The sequence below is a fragment of the Artemia franciscana genome, chromosome 7 (genome assembly GCF_032884065.1).
Source record: "Artemia franciscana chromosome 7, ASM3288406v1, whole genome shotgun sequence".
NCBI lineage: Eukaryota > Metazoa > Arthropoda > Branchiopoda > Anostraca > Artemiidae > Artemia > Artemia franciscana.
In genome coordinates, this window is record NC_088869.1 from 45509310 (window position 1) to 45525100 (window position 15791).

Sequence of the window (15791 nt, forward strand, 5' to 3'; positions counted from 1 at the left end):
TATATATATATATATATATATATATATATATATATATATATATATATACGACGCGTGTTTTTTTTTTAATTAAGTTCTGTTTGATCGTAAGCACACAAGGAATGATTATTTTAAAAACGGGAATTTATTTTCAAAAAGTACATACTTTGCTCTATTTAACATCATAGCTGCCAAGTTTGTTATAACACTTATCATACCTCTCAACTAATTTTAAAGTAACCTATGTATAAAAACTTCCCGCCTGTTCGGCTAACCAGGAATTCACTTTCGTTTTTATATTAACATCACCATTGTAACGTTTGCTACTGAGGTGTTGCTTGTGGTGGAGAAACGAATGGTAATCGCTTGGAGCAAGATCAGGACTGTATTGTGGATGATCTAAAACTTCCCAGATAAAACTGCCCGACAAATTACGGGTCTGACCAGCAGTGTGATGTCTTGCATTGTCATGAAGAAGGACAATTTTCTTTGTCAGCATGTCAAGTTTTTTTTTTTTTTTTGTTTTTTTTTATCGTTTTTTGGAGCTTTCTGAGGATTAGGCAGTATGCTTCTTCATTGATAATGGTTCTTCTGTTGAATGAAGTTGACCAAAAAAACACCATGCCTATTCTCAAATACTGGCACCATGATTTGCGCTGGGAGAGAGGATGTTCTACCTAGATCATGCTTGCTTAGAGCTACCTAGGCTACGTACTACGTATGGACGACATCAGAATCCCCAAAAAAGCATTCTTTTAGCTATCCGAAGGCACCTGCCGCAAAGGACGACCCAAAACACACTTCGTCATACCTTCAACAGTGACTTGCGTCAACCTTATGCCTCCCTATAACCAGAGTGGGAAGACATTATTGCTGCCGCCAGTTACACAGTCGATCTGAGACTCTTCTTAGACGCCTTGGGTGCCTCTGGAGGCACGGGAAGATCTGAGGTCTAAGGTAAGGTAAGGATAGGATGTTCGGCCTTCAAATTTTCAAAGAAGTGTGTGAGTTCCCATTTAATGTTCTGTTGCCTCGATGGGGGCGTGATATGCGAAACCCATGTTTTTTTTCCAGTTCAACCGGTAGCCACCTCAGTGGCAATCGTTAAAAAGATGACGACGACGTAAAAACAGTACTGAACTCTTAGTTATTGGATAATAACTGTACATTAATTTTAAAGTAAAGTCTGTAAAAACTTTACTTTAAAATTAGCTGAGAGGTATGATCAGTGTTTTAAAAAACTTTTTGAAAATTAATCTACTTTTTGAAATAATCTTTCTTTGGGTACTTGTGTTCAAACGGACTTTAATTAAAAAACACGCCTCATATATATATATATATATATGTATGTATGTATATGTATGTATGTATGTATGTATGTATACTACTACTTCTACTACTAACAATTCACCGTGTCACCAAGCTTAGGATAACAAAGCTACGCACGCTCCTCCTCTATCCCAATCTATTCAAAGCCTCCCTCTTTACACCCTCCCAGAAAGTTCCCATTTCCCTTCAATCTTTCTTTAGGACATCCTCCCATCCCAACCGCGGACGATCTGTTTTCCGTTTAGCCCTAGACGGTTGGCTGAAAAGGACATTCCTCGGCAATCTTTCATCCTTCATCCGCAGAACAGACCCTAGCCATCTCGACCTTTCTCTCATAATAGCCCTAGAAAGTGGGATTGAACCACACTTTTTGTACAGCCTACTGTTTGAAATACGGTCAGTCAGTTGAGTACCCAGAATAATGCGTTGGCAATTTTTCTGGAAAGCGTCTAGCAAATCTTCATCTGTTTTTTTGGAGTGCCCATGCTTCAGAACCATATTTGATCACAGTCATGACTGTAGCATTCAATATTTTAATCTTGGTTTGCAGACTTATCTTCCTATTCTTCCAAACTTTTCCAACTGTGTAAAAATACTCTGAGCCATGGCTATTCTACTTTTAACATTTTCACTGCTCTTACCGTCTTTACTAATACCAAGGTAAGTAAAGCTACATTAGTTTTCAAACCTACTCTAGGGCCCTGAACTCACAAAACCTGTAAAAGTTCATTCATTTTGCTCACACTTTCATCTAGGATTCTTAAATCATTTCCATAATATACGTCCAGGAAAGTTTTCCCTCCCCATTGGATTCCATTTCTCCCAGTGCCTTCCCTGTGCTATCTAAGACGAAGTTCATCAACATGATCCATATAAACGGGGGTAGAACACAATCGTGCTTAACTCCGTATTTAATACGAAACCAGCTGCTATCCTTATTTCCTGCCATAACCGCTTCAGTGTTATCCTCCTACATAACACCAATCACTTTAATATTTTTTTTGGTATACCATACAAGGATAAGACCTTTGCTAAATATCTTCTGTCAACAAAATCGAATGCTTGGTTGAAACCTATAAAACTTAGGACTAAAGGTGTTTGATAACTCAGGCACTTCTCAACCATAAACCTAAGAGTGAAAATTTGGTCGACATATCCTCTACCATTTTCAAAACCGCACCGTTTTTCTCTTATAACTCTATCTATAGCATGCCTCCGTCTAAAATGTATCCTATTACTAAGTAATTTGCTACTTACAGAGACCAGGCTAATGACTCGATAAACTACACTCACTCTTACGACCTCTCTTATTCAGTGGTCTAATCAGGGTCTGAGTACCTACTGAGTCACCTTCTCAGTAGGGGCACACCCCAGGCCTCTCAGCACGTCCCCAGGCAGCGGATAGGGGTCTGCAGATATGCAGGGTACCTCCAGTGGTGATGGAGGTGCAGCCCCGAGGGGGGGCAGCCCCTGGGAGTCATAAATATAACTGGGATACCCTCAGGTGGAGGAGGAAGAAGGCTCCTCGGATGTAGACTGAGCTGAGCCCACCGGCTTGTGGATATGTCCCGTCAGCTTCAAACCTTCTCCCAACAATGGGTAAAATTTTATGGTACGGCATATTATCATCGTGGGAGGATCCTCTTCAGGAGGACAACTGCGAAAAGGTGGGTGATTCAGCGACGAACAACGGCCTCTGCAAGTTGACGGAGAGGAGTGGCTTACCGCCGCCTCCTAACCAGCCTTGAAACCTTTCCTTTTAAACAATGAATTATGGGTTCTATGAGTCAAAGCGGAAACACTACCGCGTCCGGGGAAACCGACGAACCTAGCGATTTGATGACGATGATCATTGCGAATGGAAGTAATATTGAACATGCCACCGCGTACGGGAAGCTGACGATCATAATATTGAACATGCTACCGCGTACGGGGAAACCGACGATCATAATAGGCCTATGCCGACCCGCGGACGGGATGAAGATACCCTGCGAATCATCTCTACTAAAACTATACTCTACATAGGAACACTCAACACCCGGGCTTTAGCCAAACCAGGAAAATAGATCTACTACTGAGAAAACTAAACCGATACAAGTGGGATTTAGTCGGGCCATCTGAGACACACCTACCCCAGACTGGAGAAGAAACTATTTCTGGGACCACCCTCCTACTCTCAGGACGCACCGACGGTACTCACAGACAGGGTGTTGGATTCATCCTCTCGCCAACTACAAAAAGGGACCGGTCTCCTTCACGCCTGTATCAGAAAGGATAGCAACCATTAGACTAAAAGGATCCGTGTCAAACCTTACCGTCATCCAGGTATACGCTCCTGATCCTGCTCGAAGCGATGAGGAATGCGATCAGTTCTACTTTCAACTTCAAAGTTTCACCGACAAAACGCCAAAGAAAGATATGGTCATTGTCATGGGTGACTTCAACGCTATCACGGGCAACGATCAGATTGATAGGAGAGATGTAACGGGACCGCATGGCCATGGCCGACCGAACGGAAGAGGTGAAAGACTAATTAGTTTCTGTAGAGAAAATGACTTGTATAACTAACACCGCCTTTAAACACAGACACCGCCGTAAGGTCACCTGGAGATTCCCCGACGGAGTAACTGAAAACATGATAGACTATGTGCTGATATCTAAACGTTAGAAGTCCTCAATAATGGATAACGTATACCTCCCTGGTGCAGACTTTGATTCGGATCACTCACTCCCGATGTCCAAACTCAAGCTAAGACTTAAACGACTCCCTAAAACGACAAGAATCCCTAGATTCCGGACAGAGCTGCTTCGCGACCCCGTGAAAAAAGGCGCCTATACCACCAGCCTATCGTCAACTGTCCTAGAGAAATTCACTTCCCTCACTACCATCGAAGAGATTGATCAACTATCGTCCGCTGTCCTAGAGAAATTCACTTCCCTCACTACCATCGAAGAGATTGATCAACAGGCTGCGCATGCAACTTCCACAGTTTTGGAGAGAGCAAATGATGTCCTCAGGAGGAAAACGAAAGACGAAAAGCTGTGAATTACTGAAGAAATAATCCAACTATGTAACCAAAAGCCTCTGCAACAACAATGCTGACCCATGCAGCCGAGACACCTATAAATATCTCAAAAAGAGAATCGAACGGGAAGTCCGAAAGGCCTTGCGAAATCATGATACTGAGAAATGCAAGGACTGTGAAACCCAGTTTATGAACGGAAACAATCAAAGACTTTTCAAAACAGTTCGCGAAATGTCTAGCAGGAAAGATCCCATCTCCACAGCAATCCTGGACAAACAAAACAATGTCATCAATGACCCGAAAATGAAACTTGAACGATGGAAGGAATATTTTGAAGATAAGTTAAACCCGTAGATCATTGCCGATTCCAACATTCTAAACTCCCTCCCCATTAATGATTGAGGACCTCCACTAACACCCTTAAAATCAGAAACTTAGGTAGCAATAAGAACCCTGAAACGAAGGAAAGTCCAAGGACCATACGCTGTCACTGCTGAACTAATTAGCATTGACTCAGAGGACGTCGTCGAATTATACCACAAAGTTGTGGCAGCCGCATGGTCAACGAGCCACGTCCCACATCTATGGCATAAGGCAGCAGTGGTCCCAATCCACAAAAAAAGGCTCAAGAAGAGAGTGTGAGAACTACCGCCCGATCAGCCTGACGAGTCATCAAATCAAAATACTGACCAAAATTCTCCTACGCAGAATTCAAGCAATTACAACCTCCGTTCTGGATGAATACCAAGCTGGCTTCCGACCTGGACGATCGACCATTGACCAAATCTTTGTTCTTCGTCAGCTCATGGAACGGTTTGTTGAATTCAACAGAGATCTGTATCATCTCTTTATTGACTTTCGGCAAACCTTCGATTTAATCTAGAGGAAAGGTCTGTGGCACATCCTAAGACATTAAGAATATATACAGCCAATCCGGAAGCCGGATACTCACCAATGATGGACTTTCTGATGAATTCTCAACTTCCTCGGGAGTTTTACCAGGATAGCCTTACCTATTCAGCCTGTTTCTTCACGCCATACTGTTATTGATACCAGACGAACATGGAACCAAAATAGGTGGAGCCCTAGTCAACAAGCTCGCCTATGCTGACGACATCGATCAGCTCTCTACAACGGCCGCTGATCTCCAAAGACAAGCAGACTATCTCAACGAAGCCACAAAACCTTTCGGCATGCAAATTAACGCCAAAAAACGAAATTTATGGTCACGTCACGCCAAAAACAAGAAGCGTCTCCCCCCATAATGACTGACGGCCAGCCAGCAGAAGTGGTCGACCAATTTGTCTACCTACGCAGTCTTCTCACAGCGGACAATTGTTTCACCTCTGGCTTCAAACGCCGCTTAGCTCTTGCTAGCTCCAGTTTTAAGAGACTCGCAAATATCTGCAAGTGCCGAAACCTGTCGATCAACTGAAAGTTCAACTTTTCAACAGCTTGATTGTGCCAATTGCTATATATGGGTGTGAGACCTGGACCCTGATGATCGAAAATGAGCGCAACCTACTTGCATTCGAGATGAGATGTCTCCGCCGCATCGCAAGAATCTACTACACTGAACACGTGACCAATGAGGAGGTGCGAAGACGGCTGAAGTCCTTCGACACAATCCTAAATAAATAAAACGACAACAACTGCGATGGCTCGGGCATGTCAAGAGAATGAACTACGACCGTCTACCAAAAATCTCCCTCGAACGAACCATAGATGGATCTCGACCGCGAGGAAGACCTCACACGAGGTGGATTGAAAACTTTGACCGAAAGTGCATCGTAAAGTTGACCCGAACTGCACACGATAGAACAACGTACCGAACCCTAGTTAGTAATTAAATAAAAAAAACTAGTTTTTTTAACTGAAAGTAAGGAGCGACATTAAAACTTAAAACGAACAGAAATTACTTTCTTGTATGAAAGGGGCTGCTCCCTTCTCAAAGCCCCGCTCTATACGCTAAAGTTTGACTCTTTCTCTCAATTCCACTTTATTAAACAGTAAAAAACTTTAGCGAAAAGAGCAGGGCGTTTAGAAGGGAGCAGCCCCTTTCATACACGGAGTAATTTCTGTTCGTTTTAAGTTTTAATGTCGCTCCTTACTTCCAGTTAAAAAAACTAGTTTTTTTATTTAATTTCTGAATGTTTTTGAATTAATGCATGTTTGATTTTGGCTCTCCGCACATAAATTATTAAAATGAAATTTGCATATTAATTCTTTCTAAATGACTTTCTCTTAGTTTTGATCAGACGATTTTGAGAAATAAGGGGTGGGGAAGGAGGCTTAGTTGCCCTCCAATTTTTTGGCTACATAAAAAGGCAACTAGAACTTTAAATTTTTAACAAACGTTTTCATTAGTAAAAAATACTCGTAACTTAAGAATTAACTTACGCAACAAACTTCTATATTCTTATATTTTTATTATATATATATGAGGGGGTTTGTCCCCTCGTTTATACCTCGCTCTTTACACTAAAGCTTAAGTTTTGTCCCAATTCTTTAAGAATGACCCCTGAATCAGAAAGGCCGTAGAATAAATAGTTGAAATTACTAAAGATACTTTAGCATAAAGAGCGAGGTATTTAGGAGGAAAAGAACCCCTCGTCTGCGTAATAATCTCTTTTAGTTTTAAGTTTTAATGTTACTCCTTACTTTCAATGGAAAAAAAACTTTTTCATCTTTATTTTTTCATTGTTTTTTCTTTATTGTAATGCTAGAAAATCCTGCGCCCTTTTCATTGAATTTCTCTTCCCCCATGACATATTCCTCCAAGGAAAGATACTCCCACATAGCCCACTCCCCTCAACCCCCCCCCCCCTCAAACCAAAAAAAAAACGAAAACGTCTGTACACTTCCCAATAACCGTTACTGTAACAATGGTAAAAATTTGTAACTTGCAGCCCCTCCCCCGGGGACTCTGGGGAGTAAGTCATCCCCAAAGACATAGTTATTATGGTTTTTGACTATGTTGAACAAAATGGCCATCTCAAAATTTTGATCCGTTGACTTTGGGTAAAAAATGAGCGTGGGAGGGGGCCTAGGTGCCCTCCGATTTTTTCGGTCACTTAAAAAGGGCACTAGAACTTTTCATTTCCGTTAGAATGAGCCCTCGTGCGACATTTTAGGACCACTTAGTTGATACGATGATCCCTGGGGAAAAAAAGAAAACAAATAAACAAATAAACACGCACCCGTGATCTGTCTTCTGGAAAAAAATACGAAATTCCACATTTTTGTAGATAGGAGCTTGAAACTTTTGCAACAGGATTCTCTGATGCGCTGAATGCGATGGCGTGATTTTTGTTAAGATTCTATCACTTTTAGGGGGTGTTTCCCCTTATTTTCCAAAATAAGGCAAATTTTCTCAGGCTCGTAACTTTTGCTGACAAAAACTTAATTTGATGAAACTCATATATTTAAAATCAGCATGAAAATCTGATTCTTTTGATGTATATTTTAGTTTCAAAATTCCGTTTTTTAGACTTTTGTTTACCATTGAGCCGGGTCGCTCCTTACTACAGTTCGTTACCACGAACTGTTTGATTAAGTAAGTAAGTAATTAGGGTTTTCCTAAAATCGCTATGCACTTTCTCTTTTAAAAATCACATTCATAATCGTCGGTAACTTATTCTAAACTCAGAGCCATTCGTTTACCACACTATCAGCGTCCGGGGCCTTGTTGCTTTTTAATCCTTTTAGTACTGTCGCTAATTCTTCCACACAAAGCAAATCTTCCTTTACATCTAAGATATCGCAAACCTTTTCATTTTCCTATATAACTTTTCCTGCAAAACTATCTCGGCTTAACACATTCTCAAAATGTTCCGCCCGTCTCTTTTTAACTCTTTCCTTATCATTAAATGGTTTCCCATTCCTATCTTTAACGGGACAAGTGTGGATTGAGTACTCTCTGTCAATTTATTAACCAGCCAGTAAAATATTTCAGTATTATACCGTCTAGCTGCATCTTCTTGGTCCTCGGCAATCTTATCCATGTCTCTTACATCATATATCCTTAGTTCATATTTTAGTGTTTTCTCCACTTTCTTTATATTCTTCTTGTTTTCGTATGATCTATCACTCTTCAACATCTTCCAGATCTTCGGCAATATCATCCATGGCCTCCGCTTCACACCTCCCTAGCTTATATTTTAATGCCTCCTCCACCTCCTTTATTCAAATAATTCTTACAATCCCCTTCTCTCTATTAAACATAAACTTTTTTCACTAATATTCCTAGCTGCGTTCCTAACTTCCTTCCTAAGACACCATCAGAAACTTCACAAATTATTTTCCTAAAATTAATCCATCCATCTTCTACATGGTCAAAATTTAAATTCTCCAGTTTAGTCATTCCAGTTAATTCAATCGGGTCCCGCATCTATTCTATTCGGGCCTAACCGTAAGGTCCTCAGTATCACAGCCAACATGTGACAGTGAAGAGCAATTCAATGAGTAAAATTCAATTTAAGGAATTTTATATATTCAAAATCAGCATAAAAAGCCAATTATTTTGATGTATTTATTGTTATCATTTTGGTTACTATCGGACTACGTTGCTTCTTAAATACAATTCGTTACCATGACCTGTGTTATTGCAAATTTGCCTTTCGTGTTTTTCTGTCAATTTCTATGATCTTAGGGACAGTTAACAGGCGGTCAATTCATTTTCATACACTTTTTTTATTTAATAAAAAAGAAGTTTCAGTAAGGTTTTTTTTTCGATTTTTGCGTTTCACAGCATTTCTTTGCTATGTCAAAGTGCTTACCCTGATAGCTTTAAAAACAGTGGATGTTAAATATACGAAGGTCACGGTCATATTCTTAATTTTACAGATACGGGAGGGGGGCAATCGAAGTGATAGGTGGCTTCACAGTATACAAGGGGCTTCACGGGTGCCAGAAAAAAAAAATTCAAAAAAAAAGAGAGAGAATTGTCCTGCGTTTCTCTCGATATTGACAGGGCTGATGTGATGGAGCTCCTTTTTTTTACCATTTTGTGCATAGTACAGTGTGGCAATGCGTCTGTTTAATGCAAAGTCATGTCAATTAGTTTAATTTTTCTAGTCTTTCCTGTAATTTGGGTTTCAATTTGCAGGTTGATTTAGCCAAATCAAGACTGATTTTAGATGAAAGCTTTGCAACTACTCGAGCCACTGGATCCAAACGAATCTACTTAAATTCAGGAGTCGCTTGCTGGGACGAGGACATGTTTCATTTTTGTGTAGCTCCAAATCTTGTTTGCACAGATGCAGTGCAGACTGCGGGAGCTGGAGATAATATATCAGCAGCTGCCTTAGTGCCACAAATTCCTGTGCCTACTCCTTAAATAATTTGTTTTTTTTTTCATATTTACCTTGAAACTGATATGTCCTTTAGTCAAATGTTTTAGTTTCAGTTGTATATTCGTATTGACAAAGCTGCTATCCTAAAACTTAAGTTTCTTTTTTTATAAATATTAGCAATGCTATGTCATTGACTTAAATTGTAAGATGGTGATAATTCATTCTAATTAGTTTACTTTACTGAAACAGCAATTAGTTTCTGAAACAGCCTATGACATGTATCATGGTCTGAAATTAATTTTAAGGTCCTACTGCTTCATGAATTTAAAAACTCATTCATCAAGATTTTTAAAACCGTTGCCATGAAAAAAAAAATGCACCCAAAGCGTTTTTTCTCTATCCTTCTAACGTTTTTTGTGGGGGGGGGGGTTTCAAGTCTGAACTGTTTGCTTCCTTTTCCTTTTTTTTCAATTTTTGCCCAGCTTTAAGCTGTTAATCTAGCCGTGGTCAACATTATCAGTAGAAATTAAATTGGTTTAATTCTGTTTATTCTCAAAAGGCTGCTTTGCCTCATTGAATTGAGTTAGTAACCATGAAATATCCTACTTTTTTTTTGTTTGAATTTCTAATATGAATAATTTTTATTAATGTCAGCTATAGATATTTGTACTTAAGCAATACATCAATAATATCTCTGTAGCTTTAAGTAAAACAGTCAAGCCGTATTTTCTGATGATGGGTCCATGGTAGTCGAAGAGATGGATATTGTTGCGTCTCAGCCTAAGCCGTGGACTCGAGATGCCCCTCTGCCTGATAATTATTTATTGAATTATCTACTTAATTATGTTCTAATTATTAGAACAATCAACTTTCAAACTATATAAACAAGTTAGTGTGGTCCCCCAGAGGCGTGAGCCATCCATCTTGGGCCAAACAAAAGCAGGTAGAATTTTTTTTTTTTTATAAGGACTTGGAACTGTAAGGGAAGGGGTAAAGAGTGAAGCTTTTACCAGATTGGGCTAAAGGAGAAGCATGTAATGTTGAGTTTGTGTCAGGGGCAATGGGGCTACGAAAAGTTGTTAGTAGCAGTAGTGTCGAGTAGGCCATGGGGTTGTGTGTCTATTCCAAACTCTTAGTAAAATTGTACTCTTTTGATTAATCAATTGTTATAACAAGTATTTGTTATATTTTAAAATTGATTTTTAAATTCAAAATATTTCCTATAAATCGCTTCTGAACAAAGGGTAATGAGCAAAATCAGGGTATTCCCAAAACAACAAAAAATAATTTAATGTCCAAGGTTACCGCTCCTTATTCTTTCCCATCGAAATTGATGTCATCCAAACTTTTTCTACAAATTCAGTTTTAAAATTTATTTTAAGAAGCTGTTTTTCTATTGAAATGGAAAAAAGATTTTGACTTTTGCTTGACGCTACAGAACTAGTCTAAAAAGGCTAGTAAAACCTGGCATTAGTGTAGTTTGATTGATTGTAGAAAAAGAGTTTTTAAATAGTTTTTTGTTCTATCGAAATTTAAATGTAACTGTACCATGCAGCATTTCTTCTAAAGCAACTTTACCTGTTTGTTGTTGTGATACACTAGCCATTCTTCAAAGATCCATTCCTTGCCCCGATGATTATTTATTTCCCTTTTAACCTATAAATCGATGGTTATTATATGTAGTTGTGCAGTTTTGTTTTGGGACGACATTTGAGGAATACCCCTTCCCCAAGTTTCATAATGAATGGAAAATGTGAATGTTCGATTGGTTTCCTGAGAAGCTTTATGCAACGCATTGCTCAGCCATCCTCTTCCAGAGAAAAACGTAAACAGCGCCTCGGATGTGTTTTGTTGAAAGCCTAAGGACCAGAGAGGAGGTAGGAAGAATTTCAAAAGTAAGATGAAAAATTTCAGAAGGGAGAGGGGGCTGTAAAAACGTCCTTAATTGGCCATTATTTGCTAAAAAGTGTATATTTCAATGTAATTTCTCATTTTTCTAGTGAGGAGGGATCTTAAACCAGGACTCCCTCTCTCTGGTATGGCATTGGTCGTTAATATTGCTAGTTTTAGTTTCGTTCGTCGGCTTTTTAAGTAAAGAACGATTTTTTTTTTTCAAGCTTCGTTTTTATTTGTCTTTATTGCGTCTAGTGTTTTTACCGAAATAATTACTTTTAAGAGCTACATCTTTTGTTGGAAGACCTTCAAAAGTTATGAAAAATCCGGCCAGTACGAAGACGAGAAAAACTTTACTAATTAATTTAATCCGGCGACTTCGCACAGATGAAAAATGTAAACATATTTTGAAGATTCAGAACGCATCTTAACTATCTAGTTGAATAAATTCTAATTTAAAGCTATTTAAACACAAATAAACGGCTTTTCTCAAAACAATAAGTAATAATTGCATCATAGAAAGCCTTTACTTAGTTTTTTTTTTGGCGAATTTTTCATTTAAATATCAAATAGACGGCGATGTACTATTTGTAATAATTTTCATTCTGATATTTTGTTTAATTATTAAAATATTTTAAATAATTTACAGTGTGAATTTTCTCCATTTTGTCGCAACGTTTCTACGGTACAAGCGAATATTTCTATGAGAAATATCACATGGATTATTTTTCTAGCTAGGTGGCTAAATAACTGTTTAGCCCCGTTAAACAAACTAGTGCCGATAAGAGACTATAAATGATTACTGGATTTTTGGATTTGCAAACACTACCTATATTGGTTCGTATTAGGAGTTAAAGATGCGATTTATTTACACAACCAATACCAATAACATAATTGATGAACCATCAACGAAACCTATTGGGTTGTCAGTCGTCATACATTTCCTTAGATTTTTAAAACCCTTGCTCCCTGCTATCAATAGTGTCCATAATTTGTTTTCAGTGGACGAGCTAAGTATTGTTGATTACATTCTTTTTGAACCCTTGGGCTCACTACTTTTGATCCCAGATAGAAAATAGGTGGTTTTGGTATACAGTTTCTGTCTATTCGAGAAAAATTTGTAGATTCTGGTAAGATTTGGTATTCATCTAAACAAAATTCAATTAGAGGAACTGATTTTATCAATCAGTTTATTCGAGGGACTGTGTCTGTTGTGCTTCTCTATGCTTACTCAGAAAAATTACCATCTAAATTCACAGGTCATATATTTTGACTTAACCGTAGGTCTATTTTTTATGCATGTTCAACCACTGTCTCCTGATAGTACGAGATCAGCGATTCACCTGAATTGTTTGTTAATCGGAACTTAGGCTATTAAATAAGGAGGGAGGAAAGGAGGCCTAGGAGGAAGCTTCAAAACGAATCTAGAGGAACATCCTTATCTAGTGGCCAAGTGAAAATATTCCTAATGTGAAGAGAAGTAAAAGTGATATTTTATAGCATATTGAGGTTAATTTTCAGTGACGATATTTCAGTTTTGGATAAATTTGTATGTATTTTAAGGAGCAACCTTAAAAATGAACCTTGTTGTTTTTGTAGCTTTGTTAATTCTTTTCTTTTTTAATTGTGATTGGACCCCTGTTTCCAACTCATGACACTGATGATTCCACTTGTTTTACATTACCACTTAGTTTTTTATAGTTTTGTTGATTTACCTGGTTTTGGTTTGACATTAAATCTGTAAGTTAGATAAAATGTTGTTCTTGTAAATATGTTCAAAGATCACAATGGCTATACATGAAAGCGAGTGTGATATTCAAACAGGTGAAAAACGAAGCGGAAAGGCAAGAACAGATATTGCAGCAAGGACCTCCACCAAGCCGTCCTCTTTGAAAAAAAAAAAAAACAAATTAACCGTTTGAAGTGAACGCTAACAAAGCAGAAGAAACGCTGTTAGCACTCACTTTATTTTTTGACGAAGGTCCTTGCCGAAATATTTGTTTTTGTTTTTTCGCTTCGTTTTTCGACTGGTTGAAAATCACACTTGATTTCTTAATTATGATTAATTTTTATCAAACGTCAGCATTATTTTTATTTTAACAAACTTCAGCATCAAACGCTTATAGACGCAACCTGCAAATTATCAAACAGTTCCTGGTAACGAACTGTAAATAAGCAGCGACCCAGCTCATAAGTAACCGAAACTCTAAAAAACGGAATTTTGATACCAAGAGCTATATCAAAAGAATTGGCTTTTTATGCTGATTAAATATCAGCCATATATATATATATTTTAAAAATATATAAATTTCATTAAGTTTTTTCTTATCCATCAAAGGTTACGAGCGTGAGAAAATTTTCCTGATCTTCGAAAAAAGGAGGAAACATCCCCTAAAAGTAAAGTCATCTTATTGAAAATCACACCATCAAATTCAGTGTATCAGAGAACTCTCCTGCACAGCTTTCAAGCTCATATCTGCAAAAACGTGGAATTTTGAATTTTTTGCAAGAAGGATGCGTGTTTATTTTTCCCAGGGGTGACCTTATAGACCCAGTGGTCCTAGAATATTGGGATAGTGCTCATCCGAAAGGACATTAAAAATTCTAGTACTGTTTTTAAGTGACCGAAAAAAATTGGAGGACAACTAGGCCCCCGCCCAGTCTTTTCCCAAAATTATCCGATCAATATTTTGACATGGCTTTTTGTTCATCGTAATTTAAAAGGCCGAATAACAATGCCTTTGGTTATAACATGACCCCCCGCAGCCCCAGGGGAAAGGTCTTTGATTTATAAAATTTGTCAATCGTGTACGCATAGTATTTGTTATTGGGATGTATGCATACATCTTAAGGTGGGGGGGAGACAAATTTTCTGGTTTTTTTTTCACGGTAGAATTTTCTAATAGGGAGGGAAGTGTCCAGGGAGTGAACTTGTCAGGGGAAATCATACACTGGGGGAATTTGCCAGAATTCTTATACAAAATTCCTTTTATGTCTTCCTGTCTCTTTTCCGTCTCAGTTTTACATGCGGAGTGGTGAATAGTAATTCTCCGGGGTAAATTTTCACCGGGATCGAATTGTCTAGAGGATATTCTTGTGGGAAGGGGGTTTCTCCGTGGAGTGGGGCCAGATTTCCTGGCATTGTTTAAAAAACGATCAGAAATTAAATTTTAAAAAACGAGTTTTTTAGCTGAAAGTGAGGAGCAACATTAAAACTTAAAACGAACAGAAATTGTTGCGAATATGAAGAGGGTTACCCCCTCCTCAAGACCTTGCTCTTTATACTAAAGTTTGAATTTTGTCTCAATTCTTTAAGAATGACTCCTGAAACACGAGGGTCTTTTAATTAGAACAATAAGACGCTTTCCTAAAAGTACTAAAAAGCTTTAGCGTAAAGAGTGAGGTGTTTTGGAGGGGGCATTCCCCTTTCATATACGTAAAATTTTTTGTTCGGTTTATGTTGCTCCTTACTTTCAGTTAAAAAACTTGTTTTTTTTTATTTAATAATTTTGAAAAATCCAATATGAAGGTGTCGGAGTAGCATTAGGTTTATAGACCAACCTCAGGAACTCACATCAAAGCTTGAAATCCACTGTGGTATAGGCAGAGAGAACAAGATTTCTGGAGTTTATATTATGGTTTATTACTTTTTATTGAGAATAATATTAAATTGACTTTCCACAAATAAAATTCATATTACTAGATACGACTGGTGAAACCAATGAGTTGTCTTCTAATCAGTCTCATTTTTATTGCTGCTTAATGAGCCTCTAGTTAGAAAAGTAAAATTAATGTTTTTATTCCTGGATTTTGTTCTGCAGAGAATTTAAACAAATATTGGAGTTATCCATGTCATGGATGGCCAAAGTAAAATGTTAGCTTTTCAAACTTCTACAAATATAGGGAAATATCATGAGTCGGTTTATTCTAGTAATTTTATGCAAGTCTGTTGCATAAGTTTCGAAGCAATAACTTATGTACTTTTAAGTTTCAAATTTGCTCTTTACTTCCATCAGAGAAACATGTCTAAGTTAATTTTTACTCGTTCTAGTTTATTCTTAACATGCAAAATTAACCTGACGAAAAGATTTTTGTAAAATTTAGGTGTTGATACAAACAAAAGGTCAGCGTCAGAACGCTGAGGGTATCGTCAACCCCAGGAAGGGGCGGATACAAAATTTAATTACTTATGAGATATCCAGCTTAAATTACATAGTATTTTTTACGGAACATAAGATATGTATTGTAGCGTTGCCACTTCAGCAAAATC

At 37.9% G+C, this 15791-nt stretch overlaps 1 protein-coding gene across 1 annotated transcript in view; it reads left to right on the top strand.

Annotated features, from left to right (window-relative positions):
- Window positions 1-13276, top strand: part of LOC136029361 (ADP-dependent glucokinase-like) — a 66678-nt gene extending 53402 nt beyond the window's left edge. Inside the window, exon 7 of the mRNA XM_065707673.1 lies at window positions 9442-13276. Coding sequence (XP_065563745.1) covers window positions 9442-9672 — 231 coding nt within the window. The 3' untranslated portion in view covers window positions 9673-13276. The remainder of the gene's footprint in view (window positions 1-9441) is intronic.
- Window positions 13277-15791: the final 2515 nt, after the last annotated feature.